Source organism: Rhinolophus sinicus, linkage group LG09 (assembly GCF_036562045.2).
Source record: "Rhinolophus sinicus isolate RSC01 linkage group LG09, ASM3656204v1, whole genome shotgun sequence".
In the NCBI taxonomy this organism is placed as follows: Eukaryota; Metazoa; Chordata; class Mammalia; order Chiroptera; family Rhinolophidae; genus Rhinolophus; species Rhinolophus sinicus.
In genome coordinates, this window is record NC_133758.1 from 100,167,331 (window position 1) to 100,194,534 (window position 27,204).

The 27,204-nt window shown below is 39.4% G+C and overlaps 1 protein-coding gene across 4 annotated transcripts in view; it reads right to left on the reverse strand.

The window, feature by feature from the left end:
- The window catches only part of IGF2BP3 (insulin like growth factor 2 mRNA binding protein 3), a 117,546-nt gene that overhangs the window by 63,059 nt on the left and 27,283 nt on the right, over nucleotides 1-27,204 (reverse strand). For 2 of the 4 annotated variants that reach the window (XM_074340851.1, XM_074340850.1), the window contains exon 3: nucleotides 13,258-13,306. In XM_074340851.1, coding sequence (XP_074196952.1) covers nucleotides 13,258-13,306 — 49 coding nt within the window. Of the gene's footprint in view, nucleotides 1-13,257; nucleotides 13,307-18,997; nucleotides 19,104-27,204 lie in introns of those variants that run through there. The other 2 variants (XM_074340852.1, XM_074340853.1) reach the window with 2 other exon arrangements.

Genomic DNA, 27,204 nt, shown 5'->3' on the forward strand with positions numbered 1-27,204 from the left:
ATCTGAAGATACAGGAAGAAGCCACAAGCCAAGGAAAGCAGGCAGCCTCTAGATGCTGGAAAAGGCAAGTAAATGGTTCCAACATCTTGACTTTAGCTCATTGAGAATGATTTCTGATTCCTCACTTCCAGAAGAGAAAAATTTTTTATTGTTTTAAGCCACCACATTTGTGGTCATTTCTGCCTTACATAAGCAATAGGAAACTAATGCATCTATGTTTACATGAGCATGTAAAACAAATTTTCTGTGCCATCAATCACCCTTGAATTTCTTTAAAATAGTCTAGAAAAAAGAACAAAGTTAGGGGATATAGATAAAAACAGAATATGTTAAAGTTGGGTACGTGGGAGTTCTATTATACTATTTTTTCTACATGTATATGTTTGAAAACTTCCAACAAAGAGAATTTAAAAGTTTAAATTCCTAATGAAGTACCACATTTCTACACTTTCCCTAAAGTCTTAGTCATCTCGGACTCCTGTAACAAATACCACAGGCTGGGCCACTTAAACAACAGAAATTAATTTCTCAGTTTCTAGAGGCTAGCAGTCCGAGAGTAGGGTGCCAGCATGGCTGGGTTCTGCATCAGGGCCCTCTTCCTCGTTTACAGACAGTTGCCTCCTGGTTGTATCCTACATTGCAGAGAGAAACTGTCTCTCCTGGTCTCTTCTTCTAAGGGCACTAACCCCATTCCCAGGGCTCAACTCACATGACCTACTTACCTCCCAAAGGCCCCACCTCCAAATACCATCATGTTAGCGATTAGGGCTTCACCATATGAATTTTGGAGAGACACATTCAGTCCATTGCGCCCACTAGGGGCAGATGAGCCCGTTTTGCTTCCAATATTAGAACACATTGTTATTTAAATTTAACACCAGATCAGGTTATTGGCTAGTGGTTATGGGACACGTGGTATAAAAAGTATGGATCTTGAAACATGTTCTCAGTGTGTATGAGCGGCACATGGGAACTGAGCAACTGAAGAAACATTCATATTTCCCATATCGCATTTCCCCAGGATGGCGGATCAAGGAATAAAATGATGGACAAAAATTCTCCACTCAAAGTACTATACAGAGGGTGCCCCCCCCCAAAAAAAAATGTATACACATTTTAAGCAAAGAAAAAACTATATTAAAATTGTAACACTCAATGTATACCAATCACAAAAGATGAATACAAGTCATGTGCATACATTTGTTTGGCACCCCCAGTATATCGCCTTTTGTTTTGCTGATTACATATAGATAAATCCATCTAAGAGGAACATAGTTCGAACACAACTCAACTCTGTAAATGTTGAAAAACAAATGTCTGTGAGCTCTATCTGAGCAGGTGGTTTGCACCCGAGTGAGCCCCAGCTGGCTCTGCCCTGCTCCTCTCCTCCAGGGAACACTTTTGAGAGCCAGCGCTGCCAACTGAGAGCTTCCTCACAGCAGAGTACCCCCCTCTACCACACCAACGTCACAACTAAAGGGAGCCGTTCTGATAGGCCACCCAGCCTCGCAAAGTAAGGCAGGAAATAAAACCCCGTCCTTCGGCCTACTTGTGTTTTTTATAAGCACTAAAATTTTTAAGAAATAGCTAAAGGCCCGAGCATGTCCATGTCACTTCAGAACCACTTCAAAAGCCACCTCATGACTGTGTCTGGGTCTATCCCATAAGCACTTACACAAACACACACCAAAGCCAAGCACACGCATCACAGCAGGACTAACTGTGCACTGAGTCAGCTGGCAAAGCGAAGGTATTGAGCTGCTATCAAAACTCAGATCGTGGGGCCGGCCTGGTGGCTCAGGCGGTTAGAGCTCCATGCTCCTAACTCTGAAGGCTGCCGGTTTGATTCCCACATGGGCCAGTGGGCTCTCAACCACAAGGTTGCCAGTTCAATTCTTCTGAGCCCCGCAAGAGATGGTGGGCTGCTCCCCCTGCAACCAGCAATGGCAACTGGACCTGGAGCTGAGCTGCGCCCTCCAAAACTAAGACTGAAACAGGACAACAACTTGACCTGGAAAAAAAAGTCCTGGAAGTACACTCTGTTCCCCAATAAAGTCCTGTTCCCCTTCCCCAATCTTAAAAAAAACCTCAGATTGTGAACCTGTGTTTGAAGGCAAGGTCCCTCTGAAAGCCACATAAGCGGTTCTGCTCATCTGGAGGAACCCAAAGGGCAGGAAAAGGAGAGAGGTCACATTTAAGATTCAGTCACTGTGGCAACATCGTCTGATCTCTCCAGCAGCGCTAGTGTTCACCCCACAAATCCACAGGGGAACAGCTGCAGGCCCCTTGCTGAGGGTGTTCTGCCATCATATCAGCAATGTGAATCGCGGGACACATTTCATGATCCAGGACCCTTCCTGCTATGTCACAGGAATTATATTCAATCATCAAGAGTCTCATAGTGTGAAAAACATAGCTGAAGTCTTCTAAAATTAAGGTTAGAAAAGTCACAGCTTCTCTGTGCGTTGGCATGGAGAAAGTGCAGTGGATTTCAAGTATATAAAAGCTATAGAGAGATCAAAAACTATCTGAGTTCTGCCTGTAAAAATCCACTGCAAATTTCTATCATGGAATAAAAAAGCATCCCTGATAGTGAGACAGTTAGACTCGTTTCCATCATTAAATAACAATAGTTTTATAAAGGGTAGCATTTTTGGACAGCAAAGGGGGTGTTGGGAATAAAACGTTTGAGCATTTGGCTAGGAAGAGCAGGACTGAAATCTTCGAAGAGGAAGAATTTCTCAATAACATACATTCATTTTGGGTGACTTTGGGGCAAGAAAGAGTGAGACCACACAGTAACAAGGTAAGTTCAGAAGTGGAGATGAAGCATTTAGAAATTTTCATAGCAGATTGATAAGAATTTTACATCTGCTGAATCTCATGATAAAAATTGGCTTGTCTTTTTGGCTGACTTTAAAATTCCATTTTTCTAATAATTTTTGTATTTTATACAAAGTCAGTGATTGATTGGAAATTTTTGTAAAACTGGACCTTCCCCACTGTTGGGAGAGGAATGATCTAGAGCAGTAATTCCCAGTACAGAAAACTCCCTACGCGTAGGGAGTGGTTTTAGAAGCTGTGGGTCCTTCAGGGTGGGAGAAGGGGTTTCACTGACACTTGATAGGCAGGAGCCAGGTAAGGCATACATCTTGAAGTGAGCAGAACAGTCTCACACATAGAGATGCCCCAAGTCCTGCACAGCTCTGAAAAGCCCTTGACAGTCACATACACATAGCGCCCATTTACCTGAGCCTATAACCTCACAAACTATTTAGTGTTCAGTTTCATGCAATTGTTCAGTTTGGAATACATGCTCTATCTTCCAAAACTGCAACCACTATGTAAATCAAGATATAATTGTAGGGGCCTGCCCGGTGGCTCAGGCGGTTGGGGCTCCATGCTCCTAACTCCGAAGGCTGCCGGTTCGATTCCCACATGGGTCTGTGGGCTCTCAACCACAAAGTTGCCAGTTCGATTCCTCGACTCCCGCAAGGGATGGTGGGCTGCGCCCCCTGGCAACTAGCAATGGCAACAGGACCTGGAGCTGAGCTGTGCCCTCCACAACTAAGACTGAAAGGACAACAACTTGAAGCTGAACGAAGCTGAAGGGCACCCTCCACAACTAAGACTGAAAGGACAACAACTTGACTTGGAGAAAAAGTCCTGGAAATACACACTGTTCCCCAATAAAGTACCCCTTCCTCAATTAAAAAAAAAAAAGATATAATTGTATTTTGGTCTGCTTCTCACCCCTACAGAACACAATTTTGAAGCGCCTGTATGGTATACCTGTGTATTAACATCAATATTGGTTTGCTGACGGTTATTCTACATATGGTGCAGGCACTTGATTATTTCATTATGCCTAAGCTCTGGTCATGCCCAGGTATTTATCATATGTATTGAAATATTATTTTCTATTTCTCCTTTCTGGTATTACTAGGGCATTATACTGAGTGTTTATTTTTTTGTGTTTTTTTTTAAAGATTTTATTGGGGGAGGGGAACAGGACTTTATTGGGGAACAGTGTGTAATTCCAGGACTTTTTTCCAAGTCAAGTTGTTGTCCTTTCAATCTCAGTTGTGGAGGGTGCCATTCAGCTTCCAGTTGTTGTCCTTTCCGTCTTAGTCGTGGAGGGCGCAGCTTGCCATTTGCCATTTTCTAGTTGCAGGGGGCACAGCCCACCATCCCTTCCAGGAGTCGAAACCAGCAACCTTGTGGTTGAGAGGAAGCGTTCCAACCAACTGACCCATCCAGGAGCTCAGCGGCAGCTCAGCTCAAGGTGCTGTGTTCAATTTTTTGTAGTTGCAGGAGGCGCTGCCCACCATCCCTTGCAGGACTCGAGGAACTGAACTGGCAACCTTGTGGTTGAGAGCCCACTGGCCCATCTGGGAATCGAACCGGCACCCTTCGGACTTAGGAGCATGGAGCTCTAACCGCCTGAGCCACCGGGCTGGCCCCTGTACTGAGTTTTAAAAAATGTATGTAGAAGGGTTACATTTTCTGTAAGTTTCAAGATTGTAATTGAAACATTAGAAAATATTTGTTTAAAATAGGGTACAGGTCTGAGGATTGAAAATGCAGGTCTATTTAAAAATCTAAGTGCTCATCATAGGAAGAAATTATGGTAAATCTAAATAAAAACATTGACGAAGTTGGTGTTCAAAGTCATAAATAGACTTACAGGGCATAGTAGAGGTCATTCGTATTTTTACATAGGAGATGACAGAACTACACACAGCTTACATACAGTAGTGACGAAGAAAGGGGGCTTCAGGGTCAAGTTGCCTGGTTTGAATCCCACTCAGCCAAAGTTAGCTGCAAGACCTCAACAAATTTCTCCATTTGTTACCTTCTTCCCTTCCTTCCCCCAGGTGGGGATAGCACCCTTTCCTTTATATCTAAGGTTGGCTGGAAGAAACAAACGACCATCCATCTAAAGAGTTTAGCATCCTGTGCTGTCCATGGTCAGGGCTCCCCACATGTGTGCTATTAAGTTGATCTTAAAGGCAGAGTAGAAAAGAACATGACAGCACAAAAATAAGGGAAATCGGACAAATCAAATATAGACCTTGCTTTTTAAAAAAATACAAAAGGCTGAAACATCAATTCATTACCACCACCCTGACGACAGCTAATTAAAACCATTTCAATCCTTTTCATATATACTTGTCCAGTGAGGAGGGGTGACAACAATTAGAGCCAGAACGAACCTTGCAAGATGAACACAGAGATCTCTATCTGGGTTACGGTCCTGTTCTGAAAAGCATCACACTACGTTCTCAGTTCAGCCAATGCTCACTGAACACTTCCTTTTGTCTACTAGACAAGAAGCAATTGATAACCGAGGAATCCTGAAAAGATGTCAGTGCGTGTATACTACACATCTAGGAAAGACCACAGAAAACGATAGCCTTTCTCATTCCCACAAGGAAAGAAACTAAATAGTAAGATTATGTTTGGGATAAGACAAAGTAGGCCATTGAGCAATGCAAAAACACAAAGGGGAAAATGCCCGAAGTATTGAGGCAACCCTGCTTTCTGGTTGCCGATGCTAAAATTAGAACTAGGATTATGAGTGCCCTGTCATTCCCAATTGCATTACTGTTCTAAACCCCTGCCTTGGCACTTCTCCCGCCCCCATGTTGACCCTCAATATTTTGTTCATTGACATCAGAAGTAGAAAGCAATAGAAAAAGAGCAACAAGTGAAGGTTTCTCTGCACTTGAATTTCAAATGCTCTCTCTTTCGCATTCTCTAGACATGTCTAGTGCTGAACCACATGGCATGCCTGAGGAGGGCGTGGAATCTCTGTGCCCCTTTCTTCCTACCTAACCCTAGCATTTCTTCCATTGGGATGTTTCTGAGTTGTATCCTTTACAATAAATTGGTAATAGTAAGTAAAGGACTTGCCTGAGTTCTGTGAGCCAGTCTAGTGAATTATCGCGCACGTGGTGGTGGTGGTAGGGAGGTGGCTTGTGGGTCCCTCCAAATTTGTAGTCATTCAAGTAGAAATGTGAGTTAACCTAGATATCCCACTGCAGCTGGCATCTGGGGGGAAAGGGGCCCGTTTTGTGAAATGGAACCCTTAACCTGTGGAGTCTGACACTAAACCCAATAGTTAGTGTCAGAATTGAACTGAATTGTAGGACACCTGGATGGTGATGGAGAGTGGAACTGGTTTGGAAAAGACACCATGTATTTGGTTGCAGAAGTTTTGTCAGTAAAAACAACACAGATCCCTTCTCTCCAGGTTCAAAAAAAACAAACAAACCTCTTCACACTTAAGGTACCACTTAGCATAGAAAACAGCAAGAGTTTTGAGGATTTCTGCAAGTTTAGAACATAAATATCCCATGCAGAAAAGAAGATTGTTTTTTAAATAGGCTTTTTAAAAGTGGCTTGTTTGTTTGATTGTTTAGTCATGGAACATTAAAGTTTGTATAACTATTACCTTATTTCTTATTTCCCACCCCCAAGTAGTTAACTTCTTTTCCTCTCAATCTTTATTCATGGGAGCCACACTTATTCCTAAAGCACCAATCTGAACTTTAAAGCAGTAGAGGTATCACATAAAAAAAAGCTCTGCATGTAACACAAATCAGAGAGATTTATTACTAATTATTTCTTCTTGGATGTGCCAATGACTCCAAGTAAATACTACTGAAACCAACAACCTCTTTTTACAACCATAAACAATCTGTTTGTGGTTGTTGACAGTTTAATATAATTCAAACAGAAAGGACAAATTGTTTTCATTTGAAGAGTTACAGGACTCATTTGCAGATTATGAAATTAAAAGAGCAAGTTAACATCTTGGCACTAACACAGAATCCTAAAATTAGTGCTCAGACACTTCTAAAGATGGTTTTAAAGCTTGAGAACACATAGCAGGAGCCCTCTGTGGTCACTCCTCATGGGGTGGTCGTGCCTACATGCTGTTTTCTCCATTTACACTTGGTAATTAAGATGCTTAAAAAGGCTGACTTATGACTGAATCCTCGGCAGGGTGGTGGCCATGGGTATGGGAAAGAACATCAAAGGAAGCATGGGGACAGGGAACCTAAGAACACCTGGTTTCCTGTGGCCAGAGGGCGAAAGGGAGAGGGAGAAGCAAGGATGACCTCAAGGTCAAGCCCACGTGACCTAAGCAATATTAAAACTCAGAGAAAACAAAGCAATGATTTGAGTGGGAAAGAAATTTAGTTTTTGACACCTTAAGTTCAATGGATATTCAAGAGAATGTTTGTTTTCAAGCAGGAAGCAAAAAACCAGTAGAAATAAGTGGAATGTCCAAGAGAGAAAAAAACAGAGTAAATAATAGAAATGTTCACATTTAGGAATGGAGAAGCTCACATCAAGGAAAAACACAGAAGAGCAGCCACAACCAAAACCCACAGACAGCAGAACTGAAGGCATAAACGTTACCAAAAAATGAACAACTAAGGAAAGGCCAATGGATTTGGTCCCAAGAGAAGCACGATCACACTGTGATCTCCACATACCATTTCCCAAGGAACCAGGCTCCTTGGAGAGAGGGGTGATTCCGGTCCTGGGAACAGAAAATGTACAAGATAAACCTGGGGCTTCTTGTACCCAATATCAAGGACGCCATCAACAACTGAGGTGGCATCAAAAGGACACTGGCATTGTCTTGAAGAAGTTCCACGGGTCTCTTGGGTTAGAATAGTTTGAGTATTTGTATGAATGATTTGAATAATTTTGAAACTCAATGTATTTAAACTCATGAGCTCATAATTATACACATAAAAACTCACAGGTTCGAAAAACAACAACTCACTGGTCATCCTTGTAGGACGCCAAGGCACCCATATTTATAAGATAGAAAATAAATGGAAAGAATCAAGCATTTTTCCTGTCTCTCTTATACAAACTTTACCTCAGAGTGATCAAATGACTGATGGGGACAAGTTCCTCTTTACAACTGCATTCCAACTAATAAAGGAAGACTTTGCAGAATTAGAATATTACCATCCTGGCAAGCACACAACAATGAACCTACGCAATGATCAATGGCATTTCACACCACAGAGACAGACATTCTATTATGTACCTCCTGGTGGAAGAATACATAACCACCTGAATACCTTGTCTTGTCCAAACAAAGTGAAGTTGAGTGTAATCCAAGTCCCCCAAGGGTCTGAGGAACGTGTTAAGGGATCACACGTGAATGTAGTTCAGCCAACTAAGAGTGTGGAACATTCTATAGAACAAACCAACTTCAACAAATATGCTACACACACACACACACACACACACACACACACAGCAGAGGTGGGGTGAACCTACTGACTAGATGTCTTAAAAAGATCTTGTGGGGCGGCCGGATGGCTCAGTTGGTTAGAGCGCAAGCTCTCAACAATAAGGTTGCCAGTTCAATTCCCAATTAAAAGTTTCTGTTGTTTAATCCCCCAACTTTGTGTTATTTTCTTACAGCAGCCCTAGCAACCTAATACAGAGGCATTATCTTTTGGAGATACATACTGAAGTATTTACTAAACGAAGTGATATGTCTAGGATTTGCTCCAAAATAGTCTGGGAAAAGGGTGAAGAGGGCAGAGTTATAAACAAAACAAGACGGCCTGATCATACATTGCGAATGGTTGAAACTGACTGTCATTGTATTAGCCTCTCTATTTGTGTTTATGTTTGATATTTTCATAATAAAAGGGCATGGAGACCTTTGGGATGACTGGGTCAGAAGAACTACGGAAGTTCAGGGCAAAAGCCCAGGCATCTCAGTGCAATGGCTTGGTTGACACAGGGAAGTAAGCAGTTCGGAGCAGAAGTAAATGCCTCACACACCACTCACGTACAGGTGGCAGACAACTCTGGCATCCCCTGCACACCTTCACCAGGTCATCTCTAACAGGGCAAAGTCTGACCCATCCCAGACCAACGATGCATGAAAAACTCTATTGACCATAGTTCTCTAAAAGGAAGAGTTTCCCCACAACTTTCCCCAACAATCTGTCCAAGCCCATTCATCAGTCATAACCACGTTTCCTCCAGACCCAGGGAGGATCCAGTTTTTATTGGATTTACTGTCACACTTTCAGGGACACGTTGAAAGCAAATATGTGATAATTACAAGAAACAGAAACTTATGTTTTGGGGGAATTTTCTGTTTGAGTAACCTGATTAAGAGCAGAAATTCTACCACTATCCAACTGCACGATCCTGGGCAAGTTACTTCACCTCACTCTACCTCAGTTGCTTCATCTGTAAAGTGGGGACATGGGACTGTTGTGAAGATAAAATGGGTTAATCCAGCACCCAACACACAAGCGCTGTGTGTCAGCTATTTGTGGGCCATGGCGAAGAAAGATCACCTATCTGTGTCAATGGTCCCCTTCATTGCTTATTACGTTCCTTCCGAATTATTTGATGGAGATCAACTACCTCTAACAACGCTTCATACTCCAATTCACTGATGTCACAGTGATTTTCAAAGAGTCCCACAAAACCTCCCCAGGGGGCTCCCCACGGGCCAAAGAGGGAACCAGCAGGTAAGGTTCTGTGCCACCTTTAAATAGCTCTGCCTTTGTCTATATTCACACCAGGCTTCTGCCATATCATCTCCTTTGAAGAAAAAAGTCTGAAAAGCACCCTCCCAGAACACTGTTTATCTGCTGCTACTTTATCTCCAACTCCAAGGTGTCTGCTGCAAAAGGCCACCTTCAAATGGGTTATTTCTAATATTCAGTATCAGTGCCTCTGGTGACTTCTTGTTCAGTTCATAGTTAATTCAACGCCACTGTTTCTACAGATGTCGCTTGCTGTTTCATTGAGGTAAAGCACCTCCTGTTGTTAGCTTTACATTGTCAGTTATACTTACATGTTTTGGTGTCACCCAATTTCTCTTTGGCATTAATTCACATATTCATCATGGACCAAAAAATCATCTGAGCACAGTGCCAAACAGGAATCAGCACATGGGAAGATGAAGATGAATGACAGTCCCTTCCCTTCAAGACGTCAGCCTCTACCAGGAACTTCACCTAACAGATTCCACAGCTCTTGCCTAAATCTCTTCGCTTGGAAGTCATCTCACCTCCCCACCAATGTCCAAAACAGTCTTCCAATTCTCAGTACATATTTGTCCAAGGGTGCCTAGGAGGGCTCTCTTGGAGCTGTTTCATATTAACTATGCTACTTTTTTGTTTCCGCCCCTGACTAGATCACATGACATCACTTTCTTGCTTACCTCCTTATTTCTTTCTAAATAAAAACTCCTTTGGTGTCCCTTCTGCCAGGGCCTGGTTTAATGGTACTGCTATTTCTGCTCCCTCCTACAGCCAGGGAGGTTTCCTGCAATTGATCTTTTTTACTAGATTCAGAGTACACATGGAAAGAAAATAACAGATTTCATTTAGATGTTACCAGCTTGAAGAAGCTGCTACTAATCTTTGGGAAATTTCTCACCTCTACAATTCACCCTCATTAAGTATTCTTCGAAGCATAACGTGGACCATATAAATTCTCCATTATAAGTACTTGCCTCAGCTCACAAGAAAATACCCATTTTCTGAGGTTTCCACCTGATTTACTAGAGTGTGTCTTTCATTATGGTCTGAAATGTGGAATAAACTTCTGTTCATCATGAAGGAAGCCAAGGGCTTTCTAATATTCCCTATATCCTAGAAGTCAACTTTCTCCAAACTTGTTACTAGGAGCTGGGTTCAAAACTAACAAGCCAAATGCTAAGTAAAACAGTCTGTTAGGGCAATCCTTTGGCCTTACAAAAGAGTCTTTTAAGATTTCCTATAAGATCCACTTACTTCCAAAACTAGCTTCAAGTGCATCTAGAAGCACCAAAAAGACCTTCAAAAGAAATCGTTCAGGTAACTCTGCTCTGAGAAAAAAACACAAAATTTTATGCTGTAATATCCAACCTATAGCTTTAGTCTTTCATTTTTAGTATACTGGTTACTTGCTGTCTGTGTCAAGAATGAGAGACCAACTCATGAATGTCAGAAGCCTTGATGCAATCTGAGGGCGCTTTAGTTATAAAGAACATGCCACCCCCCCCTTGCTCCCCTATGTTTAGCCCAGGAAAACAACTTCTGCTTCCTTTACTCAATCACATCAGACTATGCACGAGGCAGAAACGGCTCTTACACGGCAAAAACCTCTTCAGAGTAGAATTTGTCCTATAGAATGTCCCATATTCTGGACTTGGCTAGTTGTTCCTTCGTGGCCTCATTTAAGTTTTGCCTCTATCTTCTGTATTTCTTGTAAACTCAAACTTAGATTGAAAGTGAATCTAGTCAAACCTCTATTTCTTAGACAGTATTTCACCTGTGTCTATGTATTTCCTATTGCATCAAATCAGGAGGCACATAATGTCTAGTCATTCTACTTTCACTGATTCTAAGAATAATCAAGGGATTCAAAGTCTAATCCCTGCAATATAAAGGGAGTCCAGGCCAGTAAGTGCAAAATTATCACTGCCTAAGATAAGGCTTTGACACGAGACAGCCAGCACACTCAGTGTGTACAAATAAAATTTATACAAAGTGAGTCGTTTCAAAAAGGAAATAACTGACGGTGTTCATTCAAGTCTTCAAGGAAAGGAAACACTGCAATAGCTCATGCTACTCCTGACAAACCCTCAATAAATTTTGTTGAGCAATATTTCAAACAGTCATTTAAAAAAATTTAAAGAGGTTAAAAGCCAAGAGTTTCAAAGTCTAGTTCCAGACTTCTTACAATTTAATGTGTTCTTAGTATGAATCCTATGTACCCATATTTGCCCATCTGAAAATGGAGATAATGTCACCAACTTCACTATACCTCAAAGGACTATGGAGAGGATAAAATAAAATATAAACGTTAGATAAGACAAAGATAGATTTATTCTCATGAAATTTTACCCAGAATGAGAAAGAATGCAATAAACTAAAAACTTGAAAAGCCACCAATACAATAAACTAAATGCTTGAGAAGCCACTGCAATTTAAATTTCAAAAAATATTAGGAATGAATTAAAAGGAAACTCCACTTTCCTGTAGCTGATATGCTTCTACTCTAATAATTATTTAATTTGGCTACTACCACTGGACTATTGCATTGAAAGCTACATTACACTAGATATAGTTCCCAAACAGAAAATCATATGTAACATGGCCCAGGGAGATCACACCAATAATCTTGATATCACAACACTTGATTGGGGGACCCACCTCCAAGCTACTAAACTTCCCCCCAAAAAATGTTAATCTGACACAGGAAAATGCATAGAGTTTAATATTGTAAGTCACTGTTTCCATCTACAAAACTGTACTTTTCATACATTATATATAATTTGAAAAATATTCAGCATATACCAAAGAACTAACTCCTCTACAAAGATTACACTCGATGATATTGTTCTCAAAATAAATGCTGTGTAAAATATTCTGAGCACAAATGATTTGTTACCAACTGCTGGCACCTTGGAGAAACAGCTCAGAACAACTTCCCTTAGCTCACTGCCAAAATAACCTTTTTACCATACTTTGCATTTTGATGAAGATTCTGGGTTAGTGATTCATCTAATATCATTTTAGAAGACAACGTGACACACACACAGCTAGTTACTCTTGATTTTTATATTAAAAATACCTAAGAGCTGAGCAGTTTTCCCTGCACCACCTTCTCCCAGGTAGGTTTTAAGAACTTCAGATTCCATCATCTGGAAGAGTCCAGACATTTTCTTTTACCTCTTCAACCACAGGTGTCTCACATTCTCACCACTGACATCATTATTATGCTTTTGGAAATTGCTGACACAGGTTACTCAATTGTGCTAAATAGCCTGTGTTTACACACAGTCACTACAGTGCCACCATCTGAGCAAGAGAAAGCAGAGTAACATTTTAAAATACAGCGTAAGTAGCAGGAATTTTCTTTTCAAAAGTTTGCCAAGGAGGGAACTTCATATTTAAACACAATTAATTGGCAAGCTCATCAGAAAGATCTCAAACAAGATTCTGTTGGGATGGGACTGAATGAGGAAAATTAGCCAGTTCACCCAAGAACCTATTTCAACTTTTTAAAAAAGTATCTTAAAGAGCAATTGTTAAAAGATACAGTGTGCCCTTACAAAGAAAATCCCACAGCAAGACACAGACTGTAAGAGAAAATTTTGGGCTCTAACACAAGATTTGGGGGCAGGAGAAAAACCTTTGGAAAAACTAACAGCATTAGGCTTAGTACTAAAATCTTAACTTTAAATATAGAAATTCTTACCTCCCACTGTAAGTGAGGCGGGATATTTCGAATCTGAAGTTTCCGAATCCTGCAGAAGAATTAAAATGTTTTTTAAAAGAAAAAAAAAACATAAAAGCAAAAGACATTAATAACCAACATGGGTGTTGAGAAACTACTCAATTTTTATATTAACTACAAACCAGTATGAAAAGGCGGCCCAAGAAGAAAAAAAAGAGACAAAGTTAATCACAGGGTACATATTGAGATCATTTGGAGATCCAGCATTATTCCACTGTGATGCCCTTACAAAGATGGTTTATTTTAAAAGCCTTCAAAAGGGCAGCCAGTTAGCTCAGAGCACAATGCTAGTAACAACAGGGTTGCCGGTTCAATCCCCACATGGGCCAGTATGAGCTGCGCCCTCCACAACTAGATTGAAACAACTACTTGACTTAGAGCTAATGGGCCCTGGAAAAACACACTTAAAATAAATAAAAGTTTAAAAAAAAAAGTCATTAAAATTGGCACACATTAATGTTGGAAACGCATTACATCTGGTGACTATATTCTAAACTCAAACGCTCTGGCCTCAAATTAAGCATCGCAGGACACAAACAAAGCTTTAGTACAGATGTTCTTAATCTGAGATTGCAGTCAAGGGGTCCATGGACAGAATTCGGGGAACTTGGATGGGGGGGGGGAGATTTTACATTTATTTTCACTATCCACAAACTGAAATTTAGTACCTCTTTTCAATTATGAATGGTGGCATTAAACTACAGTAGAATTACACTACTTATAATTCGGACATCAACATAAATCAGTTATTTTCATATCACATTAAGTTGTTGTAGACCTTTAAATACCATTTACACTGATTACTGTGAAATTTAGATGTGTTGCTACAACGTGTTACTCATTATGCTAAAAAGCATATATTACTATGATTTTTAACATTTTGTTAACTGGATTTCAAAATAATTGATTTCCTTATAGTTCTATGTATTTTTTATGTATTTAAAAACATCCTAAGAAGTCAAATACATTTCAAGCTGCCAAAGAAGTCCACAGTACAGAAAACATTAAAAATTCCCACCTTAGTTCAAATGCTCACATATACATATACATTATGCATTATATATAATGTCTATTATTATATTATTTATATTATATGTAAATAAATGTATATCCCCTCTTCTTCTACTCCTTCTTCAACACTGTCAGAGGGAGGAAGAAGAGGAAGGAGAGGGAAAGAGGGAGGGAGGGAAGGATGACGGGAGGGAGGGAGGGAGGGAGGGAGGGAGGGAGGGAGTGAGGAAGGAAGGAAGGAAGGAAGGAAGGAAGGAAGGAAGGAAGGAAGGAAGGAAGGGGAAGAAAGGCTGGCAGGCAGGAAAGAAGGAAGGAGAGGAGGGAGGGAGGGCCATTAATTATATAAGATTGTAGTAGATGCCACACACCAATCACCCTCTTTAGAAGGGAAAGGAATTTATAGACAACTGGCTATTAAAAAACAAAACAAAACCTACCACATTGGGCTTTACATCTCAAGGGAAGTAATTAAACTACTTAACCTCTAAAATTAGAACCACAGTTAGTTTTCCTTTCCAGGTCAAATAATCCACTTATTTTGAAGTACCACAGCAAAACAACAGCTTATACAAGATTGATAGCCCAGTCCTTTTTTTCTCTTCCATTCCCCCAAAGCATGAGAACAAATAAATGCCACAGATACTGCCTATCCTTTTGAGAACTAAAAAATATGTAGATTAACCAAACTCAGGTACACCATCTGTAATCATAAAATGGAGGAAGGAAGAAGCATTTTTACATTATTTTTATGAGACAATAAAACAAAGCACAATCAGCAGAAGCAATACACCAAAGAGATAGTGACAGAAAATGTCAATTTAAGAAAAAAAATTTTCAAACACCAGAATTTGCACATGAAATACTTGTCTGGGATTTGTTTCAAAATAACTCATGTGCTAATAACTGCAGGATGTGTACTATATCTCTGCTTTTTGTATAAGTTTTATATTTTCTATGAAAGCCTTAAAAAATACACCACAGTAGAAAGATGTCTAATACATAGATTTCGAAACTGTTATATATTGCTTTAGCTAGCAGAAGTTACTCACATTGTGTAAATATTTACTCTGGGTAACCAAGGAAGAATTACTACACATATGTAAATACTAATCTGTTTTAATCAAACATCTGACACAGTAAGAGTTAGCAGAATAATGTTAAGAAACTAAGCATTCATCCTCACTGGACTCATTTTTCTGGGTATGAATTAACAAAATTTTCCCCCCAAAGTACACGTATAATTGAACATACAGAGTTCTGGGTCAACTAGCAAGTAATTATTCATATTACAAAAACAAATATCAAATTTTCTATCAAACAAGTGACTTTCATAGTGCAACGATCTTCGTAAGAACCACTCAAATAAAATCCTCTTAAAAGGGGGGGAAAACCCACTTCACAGGACTCCCAAGGAGTTCTTTAAATATCGTGTTTCCTCAAACATAAGACCTAGCCAGATCATCAGCTCTAATGCGCCTTTTGGAGCAAAAATTAACATAAGACCTGGTCTTACATAAGACCGGGTTTTATATAATATAAGACTGGGTATAATATAGTATAGTATAGTATAATATAACATAATACCAGTTCTTATATAAGACCAGGTCTTATATTAATTTTTCCTCCAAAAGACGCATTACAGCTTATGGTCCAGCTAGGTCTTATTTTCGGAGAACACAGTATTAGGTTGGTGCAAAAGGAATTGCGGTTTAAAAGGTTAAAAATAATTGCAAAAACCGCAATTCCTCTTGTACCAACCTAATAGAATACCATCTTTCGTACATCAGAAGTAATCCATTAGCCATGTCTCCCAATGCATTCTGCAAATTCACATCCAATACCCATTTACTTATTGAAAGTTACTCCAGAATAATCATTTCCCTTAAATGGCTGTCCTGTTTCCATTATCTGATTCTCTCAAAAGTTTCATTTTAGACAAACATCGGAATTGTTTTCAGTGTTTTGACATCAAGAATTGTTAAGAAACTATGTAGAAATATATTCAATAACACTAAGAACAGAAGCAATGCAAATTAGGACAACATTGAAATGGGAAAGAAAAATAAAAAGAATTGTTCTTTCCCTCTTACACAGTAACTAATCTTAAACTCTGTCTGCAGTTTCACCTCTGGCTCCTAACCATGCCCGGGCTCCACTCTTTTAGTACAAGAGTCAAAAGGATCCATATTAAAAGGGAACAAGCACACACAAGGGGCACATTCGGAGCACCAGGCTCAGGTGACTAGGGAGACTGCACCACTGTTTCCCACAGGACATATACTACATAAGGCCACTCTATTAAGACCAGGAGGCATAGCTGCCCTACCTAATATATAGAAACAAACACAGGGATGCAGCCAACATGCGGAGACAAAGAAACACTTCCCAAATAGAACAGAACAAAGCTCCACAGAAAGAATTAAACAAAATAGACACAATCAACAATCTACCAGAAGCAGAGTTCCAAACACTGGTTACAAGGATGCTCAATGATCTCAAGGAAAACTTCAACAAAGAGATAGGAAACATAAAAACAGAGACAGATAACAAAAAATAACCAGCCAGAAATAAAAAATACAATAACTGAAATAAAGAATACATTAGAGGGAATCAACAGATTAGCTGAAGCAAAGGATTAAATCAGCTATTTAGAATATAAGGTAGCAGACTACACCCAATCAGAACAGCAAAAAGGAAAAAGAATCCAAAAATACGAGAGTTTAAGGGGCCTCTGGGACAACATCAAGCGTGCCAACATTCACATCATAGGGGTACCAGAAGGAGAAGAGAGAAAGCAAGGAATTGAAAACGTATTGGAAGAAATAATGACGGAAAACTTCCCTACTTGACAAAGGAAGATATATAAGCCAGGAAATGCAGAGTCCCAAATAAGATGAACCAAAGAAGGCCCACAAAGACACATCACAATTAAAATGCCAAAGGTTAAAAACAAAGATAGAATCGTAAAAGCAGCAAGAGAAAATCAGTTAGTCACCTACAAGGGAGCTCCCATAAGACTGTCAGCTGATTTCTCAACAGAAAGTTTGCAGGCCAGAAGGGACAGGCAGGAAACATTCAGGAATGGAAAGCAAGGACCTACAACCAAGACTATATTACCCAGCAAAACTATCATTTAGAATTGAAGGACAAATAAAGAGAATCCCAGACTAGAAAAAGTTAAAGGAGTTCCTCACTACCAAACCAGTATTACAAGGAATGTTAGAGGGACTTACTTAAGATTAAACAATAAATAATATGAATAATGAAATGGCAATAACTACATATCTATCAACAATTACTTTAAATGTGAATGACTTAAATGCTCCAATCAAAAGATAGGGTGGCTGAATGGATAAGAAAACAAGATCCTTACAGATGCTGACTACAAGAGACTCACTTCAGATCAAAACACACACAGACTGAAAGTAAAGGGATGGGGAAAAGATATTTCATGAAAATAGAAACAACAAAAAAAAAGCTGTGGTAGCAACAGTTATACCACTGAAAATAGACTGTAAAACAAAGGCTATAACAAGTGACAAAGAAGGACCCAGTAATCCCACTTCTGGTTAATCATCCAAAGAAACCCAAAACACAGCTTCCAAGGGACGTGAGCATCCAAATGTTCATTACAGCATTGTTTACAATGGTCAAGATGTGGAAGCAGCCTGGGTGTCCATTGATAGATGAATGGATAAAAAGTAGGTAGTATGTATATACAATGGAACATTGCTTGGCCAGGGAAAGGAATGGGTTCTTGCCATCTGTAGTGACATGGATGGCCAACGCTGAGTGAAGCATATCAGAAAGTGAAAGACAGATGCAATGTGATTTCACTTATATGTGGAATCTAAAGAATAAACAAACCAGAAACAAACTCATAGATACAGAGAACATTTTGATAGCTGACAGATGGGAGGAGAGTTGGGAATGGTGAAAAAGGGGAAGGGATTAAGAAGTATAAATTAGTTGTTACAAAGTAGTCATGGAGATGTAGGGTATAGCATAAGGAATATAGTTAATATTGTAATAACTATGTATGGTGTCAGATGGGTACTAGATTTACTGAGGGTGATAAATAGGAGGGGGGGTTGAGGACAGGGTGAAAAAGGTGAAGGGATTAAGAAGTACAAATTAGTAGTTACAAAATAGTCACAGGGATATAAAGTATAGGGAATATAGTCAATAATATGGAAATAACTATGTATAGTGCCAGGTGGATACTAGTCAGGGGGATCACTTCTTAAATTATATAAATGTCTAACTACTATGCTGTACACCTGAAATTAATATAACAGTGAATGTCAACTGTAATTTAAAATTTAAAAAAGGGGGGGGGAAGGTGAAGGGGATTAAAAGGTTCAAATTTCCAGGTATAAAACAAATAAGTCATGGGGATATAACATACAGCATAGGGAATATAGTCAATAATATTGTGACAGCATGATGCAGTGTCAGATGGTTGCTGGACTTAACATGGTGATCACTTCTTTAGGTACATACATGTGGAATAACTATGGTGTACACCTGAAACTAATATTGAATGTTAGCTATATTTTAATAAAAATCTTTTAAAAACTAAAAGAGACCAAGCAAAGGCATGAATTCTAATTATCCAGCTCATAAATACAAACCGGTGACCTGGTTGGTAAGTACTAGAGAAAAATCTACCCCACTCAACTGTACTTACCAAGTTGGCTGTACACAATTAAGACACTTCCACCTGCTTCTCTGAGCTGCCATCTCCCATATGAGCTTTTAGCTTGTATCTTACTCTGATTCTACACTTAAGAGTCAAGAAAACAGACATTGGTACTTGTTTCTACTGTATGATTACCAAATCACTGAAGTTCAATTTCACTAACAAAATAAGTTGGTGTTTCACTTCCTCCTGCAACACACTGTAGTGGTGCTAAGAGGACTCACGCTCCATGAGAGCAGAAACTTAGGCTGTCTTATTCACTGTTGCATTCAGAGCCTGGAACAGTGCTTGGCACCTGAGAAGCATTCAATTGATAATTAAATAAATATTTGTTATATAGAGAAGGAAAAACAAGACTCACAGATCTGCCATCCAAAAACTACTAACATTTCCAGTGATTTTCTTACAGCTCATAAGGGGGAGAGAGAACAACTGCCACACTTAAGTTTGAGAACAAAAACCAGAAAAATACTGATTTAATTACTTGTGTTATTTAAGAAACTCTAGCACAATCTGTTTATATGCTAATCATATAGAATTTAAAGGTTTCTCCCCAGAGAGTAAAATGGACTAATCTGTTATAGTTCTCAGGCTAACAGATTTAAAAAAAAAAAAAACTTTAAAAAATGCCTATTGTGGGCCAGCCCGGTGGCTTAGGTGGTTAGAGCTCCATGCTTGTAACTCCGAAGGCTGCCGGTTCGATTCCCACATGGGCCAGTGGGCTCTCAACCACAAGGTTGCCAGTTCAATTCCTCGAGTCCCACAAGGGATGGTGGGCGAGCACCCCCTGCAACTAAGGATTGAAAACGGCAACTGGACTTGGAGCTGAGCTGTGTCCTCCACAATGGGACAAGGACTTGGATCTGAGGGGCTCTGGAGAAACACACTCTTCCCCAATATTCCCCAATAAAATTAAAAAAAAAAAAAGAATTAAAAAAAAATGCCAATTGTGCTTGAAATATTAGTTAACCATGAAAACTCAGTATTAGTTATTCATTCAAAGCAGCTTCAATTACAGGATAAAGAGCCAACAGAGAAGCTCATGTAGATTACGAAGGGCATCTCCAAGATCTTCAGTCATCAATGGAACTGAAGCTGATTTTATAGACATATTCCCCACACTAGGAAAGTAAAATCAACCTCCATGTGGCCGTGCCAGCTTCAATTATCAAGTACGATCAGCTGATCCTGTTCATCTATACTCACACCTGTACCAACGAGTCCCACTTACATGTCCTGTCATGCTGAAGTACATCAGTAAATAGATACGTATAAAAGGACCTTTTTTGTTTAAACCTAACTACAGCACCACTATCGCTCCTCAAAGTGATAAACAAAAATTCCTTGTTATCAGATATCCACTCCGTTTATCTCCAATTGCCTTTTAACTATCTTTTTACAGTTGGTCTGTTCATATCAAGGTCTCAACAAGATGCGCACGGGAGAGTTGATAATCTCTTAGGCCTATTTGACACAAGAGTTTCTCTTCACTGTTTTCATGCCATTTCTTTGGCGATCCAGGTCACAAATCCTGTACAGTCACTCTTTCTAGATTTGATCCACTGCATCCCCTTTGTCCTGTCTTAGTCATTGTTTACTGTGTTGAACTTGATACACAATAATGTGTAATTTTCTATATTATAAAGCATAAAACATCTATGAAACCAAATAGAAGACAACGAAAGTCACCCATGCTCCTTCCCCACCCCAAATGCCTGTCTCCCAGAATGTAAACTTCACCCCCAATTTGTTGTCATTCTCATGCCTTTTATTTATAAGTATTACTATATCTTTAAATGACTCTTCAAATAGACGAAATATTATCAGTCCTTAAAAACTTCATACTAAAAATCTAGTCAGTGTTCAAATTGCCAAGATTAAAAAATAATTTTTTTTTTTTACAATTGTTTGTTCAATCAGTATCCAAGTAATGACTCGTCTTATAATCTACATGTTTCTTTTTTTTTTTCTTGCCGTTTACTTGAGGGTAAAAAACCCAAAACCTATCATTTGTCCTGCCTGGATTTTGCTAATTAAACCCCCATGGTAGTGTTTAATATGTTCCCCTGTCCCCTATACAAGTGATTATTAGATCTGAAGACTCAATTTGGTTTTTGTTGTTGTTTCTTTGTTTAGAGAGTCAATAATACATCACAGGGGGTGTTTCGTGACTCAAGAGATCACGAGGAAATACATTCTCTGGATGTCTTCCTATGATGCAATTGCTAATGGCCATTGCCTAAATCCATTCTTCCATTCAAGGCTGAAAACTGATTTTCTCATTTTATCATACCGTCTGTGTTTTGATTAAGCTGGACTTTTTCCATGAAGAACAACTTACCCTTATCAAATATTTGGATACTCTGAAGCAGAGTAAGTACAGTGCAGGCAGATAAATACTTCTTTCCCTTCTGCAGCAGACGGTTGTGTGTCCCTTATCACATCCCCTCACTCACCTCAGATTTCATCCACAGCTGTGGTAGACAGTCCCATGCACCCTGAAGTTGAGCTGCCTCCTTCCACCCCTCAGCATACACCCATCTTTGCCGTTTTATCTCAGGACTTCTCCAAAGTGTCAGAAGAGTACAGGAGCAGCTCAGAAGCACAGGAGAGAGAAAACCCGTAAGACAATCTGTAGCTTATAGGGGAAGGGGTGGGTGACAGTAGATAAATGCCCCAGGCTACCAGCTGGGAGGCATTCCGTACATCTCTCTAAGGCACTATTTCCTTATGGCAAACTCAGTCAAGTCCCCTTCATTAGCTTTTCCTCATTCCCCGTTTCACTCTCCCCATTCCCTCGCTCTGCTTCCTGAAATCATCTCCAAAATAAATCAGCTTCGTGCACATTCCCATCTCAATCTTGTCTTTCAGGAGTTTATTGACATCATTATTTCAAAATTTTCAGTTGGTGCCCTGGCACTGTCCAAAGACGACTAAGTGCTTCTTTTTTTCAGTATCATTATCAACTCATGGATTCATAGGTATTTTGTGTGTATCAATCCATTGCATTAATTCTTCTTGATGCTCAAATTGCCTCATTCATCTTTAGTCCGTCGGTAGGAGCCTCTTCAGGTTGGTTCCTGCATCTTTTGAAATGACTCCAGTAACCTCTGAGAGCTCTTTTGCTTTCTGTCATGACATGATAAATCCAGGTTCAACTTGTACACTTCCTGCCCCCATCTGCAGTCAGCCTTCTCTACATGGAGCACTGGTCCCTTTGAGTCAGAAATGACACCTGGAGACACCGTCTGGTCACGAGGGTGCTCACTGTTATGGGGTTGGTCACTGCTCCCAGACCAGAGCTAGAAAACATACATTTTGTTGGAAAGAGAAATAAACCATGTGTTCATGCTGATTAATGCCAATTCAAATTTTAGGTTCCTAAGTTTTTGCCAAAAGTCTTTGATAACTTGCATCTTTTCTTCCACTGTAAAGTCTGACAACAGTATAAATAAGAATATAAACCAGAAAATACTTTATGTATCCCCACCAAAAAAAACTCATGTTGAAGCCCTAACCCCCAGCCTGAGAGTATTAGGAGTTGGGGCCTTTGAGAAGTAATTAGGCTTAGATGAGGTCATGAGGGGGGAGCCCCCACAATGGGTTACTCTTTGTAAGAAGAGAAACCAACCGGAACTCTCTCCATTGGTACACACTGAGGAAAGGCCATGGGAGCCCACAGCAAGAAGGCATCTGTCTACAAACCAGGAAGAGGGCCCTGACCAAGAACAAATGAATCTGCCTGCGCTCTATCTTGGAGGTCTCAGCCTCCGTTACTGTAAGAAATAAATGTCTGCTGTTTAAGCCACCCAGGTGCATGGTATTTTGTTATAGCAGCCCGATCTGCCTAAGAGAATGTCTATTATCTCATTTAACCCTCACAGTCAGCATTTTCGATAGGAAACAAAAGCAGAAGTTTAACTTTTCCAGGTCTACACTAGTATATGTGGCAAACATGTGGCAGGGTCAGAATCCATATCTGGGCATTCTGGCTCCAGAGTCTATCCTCTTAACTACACTGTATTTAATCTTACTGATCTCACTTATAATCCAACCAATAAAGTAACAGTATCAAATAACTTTAGAAAAATAACAGGTTGCATGTTCAACCCAAAAGGTCAAAGACATGCTAATCCTAAACTACATTTTCACTTTATCCCACAGCTTTAAGCTGTACAATCATAATTTACATACCAAGACTCAATACTGACATCAAATGGACATGGTTACACATCATTACCAAGAAAGGAAGGCAACTATGCTGAAAACTCAGCTAACTCAACTGCCTCAAGATATCATGAGAATCATAGGCCCAGGCACCCAGCCACTTGTGAAGCCACCCATTTCATGGTAAGTCCTAATGCAAGACACAGAAATGGATTAGACTCGCAAACTTCTGTCCAAACTACCTGCAAGTCCTGAATGTATATTTTATCTATTTTGCCTAAAATGTTCTGTCTCACTTTTTTCTTTCTACCAATGCTTATATCCAGGGAATCACCACTTCCCACTCGATAGAGAGAGGCTGCAGCTTGGATCATGAATTACTGCTAACTCCAGCTGAAGACGGGAAGAGAAAACCAACTCTGACTTGTAACCCATCCTCTTTGCCTTGTTTTCGTATGCAAAGAACTGGGGTACATGGTCCATATTTGGACCCGTCACTTCCAAAGAGAAAGCCATCCCTGTGGACTCAGAACACAGGATAGCATGGCTTCTCTGATTTGTCACTTAGGGGCCCTCTGTATTGGTTTCTGATCTTTATCCCAGCTGTGCAACAACCAACTCAGTCTATGCCCAAATTAGAATTTGTTCAACCTGGCCAAATTTACTATTGCTTCTAGTTACTGGTAATAATTACAGTATTCAATATTATAATTATATCCTTTCTTTTATACAGTTAAGAATTAGCTCTTTCAAAAGTCAACCTCAATGTTTAAAAAATTTAATACACATTGCTGATAAAAAGCGTTACTTGGCATAGCCTTGCCTCATCACTGACTTGGCAGTTTCTTAGCAAATCCTGCCTACAGGCGCAGCCTCTGATTTGGGGATTCTCTTTCTTATGTTATTTCCTTAGGTAAAGTTGTAAGATGCGCCAAGAGTTAGCCTGAAGTTTGTAAATAGGTAGTACCCGGTTTCCCCGAAAATATGACCTAGCCAGACAATCAGCTCTAAAGCATCTTTTGGAGCAAAAATTAATATAAGACCCGGTATTATATTGTATTACATTATATTATATTATATTTTATATATTATATTATATAAGACCCGGTCTTATATTATAGTAAAATAAGACCAGGTGTTATATTATTTTTTCTCCAAAAGACGCATTAGAGCTGATTGTCAGACTAAGTCTTATTTTCAGGGAAACATGGCAGTAAAACTAGGAGGAACCTAGAGGTCCAGGTAAAAGGGATTAGCTAAGTAAATTACAATACCAGGGGTACCAAAAAATCAGAAGTCTCTGGACGCTGATGGTAACCACTTTGAGCACCTCTTGTAATTGCAGAAGTCAACGTGACTTGTATTCATCTTTTGTTATCAGTATATATTGAGTATGACAATTTTAATAGTTTTCCTTCCTTAAAGGTGTGTATAATTTTTTGGAACACTCTGTATCATATATGCAACAAAATATCATGGAGATAGTATAAATGTGAAAGAGTATTTAATGATGACACATATTCGTTGCATTATTTTTTGGGAAAAGTACATTACAAAACAAAACAGAAAATATGATCATTTAAAAATTTGTGTTTTACCACAATAAATAATGTCCCAAGCAGATAATAAAGTGTGCACAAGCACACAAATAGAAATAAGAAAGCGGTACAGCACCAAAATAACGACCATGATGTACTGATAGAATCATGAGAAGTTTTCCATTTCTTTTTGCCTTTGTGTTTTATAAAATAAACTTTACTAACTGTTAAGGAGGGAAATAAGGTATCATCTCCAACCTGCAGTATAACATAAGATGAAGCATGAGAAACCAGCTGTAGATTCTAAGAGTTCTAACTCGCTCTGTAACATCAGTTCTCTCTCCCCTCAAAATTTTACAGTCTAACAGAAGAAATTAGACATTTTAGGACAGTCTTCAAGAAGTGTCAGTAAAGGGCGCAGCCAGATGGCTCAGTTGGTTATAGCGTGAGCTCTCAACAGCAAGGTTGCCGGTTCAATTCCCACATGGGATGGTGGGCTGCGCCCTCTGCAACTAACGATTGAAAACGGCAACTGGACTTGCTGAGCTGCGCCCTCCACAACTAGATTAAAGGACAACAACTTGGAGCTGATGGGCCCTGGAGAAACACACTACCCCCAATACTCTCCAATAAAATTTATTTAAAAAAAAAAAAAGAAAAAAGAAGCAGTGTCAGTAAAAATAGGAAGGAGGGAGCAACGTTGAGATTTAGGAGTAAATCAGGTAGGCCTCAGGTTAAGAATCCCTGTGAAAGACTGTGAGAATCCCTGTGAGAATCCTATCTATTGGGTTGACAGTCAGGTGGTCACGCACACTGTAAAAAAAAGCATATTTGCTGCAATGATGCCGGATCCTAGTGAATTGAATAGTGCATGGAGGAAAAGACAAAGTATGCTGTCCCCTCACTGTACAGAGATGGCATTCCAAGTGTGGTCCAAGAACCATCTACATTAGATCACCGGAAGGGCTTACTTAACATGAAGATTCCAGAGCCCCAGTGCAGACCGTTAAGTCTTCATGCTGAGACTTAATCTGACAATATGCATTTACCCAGAACAGTTACTACCAGTATCTCAACCAACCACAGAAACACATGCAACTGAATATCAGAGAGAGTTCTATTTAAATACACGTCTCATTGCCTGTATAACTCAAAAGTGTAGCTCTTTCAAAAGTATAACATTAACACAATATAGCAAATTACACATATCTTCCTTGAAAATTAGGGTGGTCACAAGGGAATAAAGTACTTGGATATGAAACCTCTAGTTTGTTTCAGTCACATTGAAAATTAATCATTCCCCTATTTTTCCACAGTTAAAACTAGTTTTATAAATACTATTTTTTTCCAGCAAGATTCATCATATTTTGAAGTGATTTTAAAAGCTGAAATCTTAAAACTACTTTGTCTAATAACCACTAGCCACATGAGGCTACCGAGTACTTGAAATGCGGCTGGTCTAGTCCAAACCAAACTGTTCCATGAGTGTAAAATATATAACAGATTTTGAAAACTTAGTACCAAAAATAAAGAATATGAAATGTCTCAACAGTTTTCAATACTGATCACATGTTAAAAGATTAAAATTTTAGCTATACTGGGTTATATAAAATATTAAAAAATAACTTCACCTGTTACTTCTTACATCTTACTGTGGCTACTAGAAAAGTGAAAATTTTACATATACATAAAATTTCACATTTTCCAATGGGACAGAGCTGATCTAATCCTCAAAGGCAAAACTAACTGATAAAATTTTATTTCTGTTTGTCAAGGAAACGTCAGGAACAATCAAGAAACAAAGTTCCACCATCACTAAGTGAGCTGTACCTGCCAGAAGAGGTGTCTTAGGACAACGTTTAAAAGCGCTGCATTTTGAATCTAGGGCATCTCTACATTAACACTTATTTCATATTACTGCCAACTGGATGTCCTTCTCCAAGGCCATCCTTGGGTTTGTTTTTTAAGTGGGAAAGCTACAGTTGATCATCAAATTCTCACCGACTTCAGAAATTATAATAACCTATAATAACCCCACTACCAGAGTCTGAAGAATGAAGAGAGTTTAGGTGCCTTTTTCTTTTTTCCTTTTTTTTTTTTTTTAAAGGAGGGCACAGCTCACAGTGGCCCATGAGGGGATCGAGCAGGCAACCTTGGTGTGATTAGACCACGCTCTAACCAACTGAGCTAACCAGCCACCCCGGATGCCTTCTTATTTCCAGGAGGTCGTTCCAGAATCTATGTAGTTTACATTTCAAATTTTAGTATGTTTTGTATAATCAAGCAAATAAAATAAGCAAACAATGGTTATTGCTCACAAGAAAATCAGTATGAAAATTCTCAGTCTCATGCAATTGAAGAATTCTTACACAGCAAGAAAACAAAGAAGGCAGACAAATATCTCTGTCTGACTTTCCTTGTCCAAGGCTACTCAACCCTTGCTGTGCCTCTGACAGAACCTTATTAGACTCTGCAGATAACCCTTCTCCC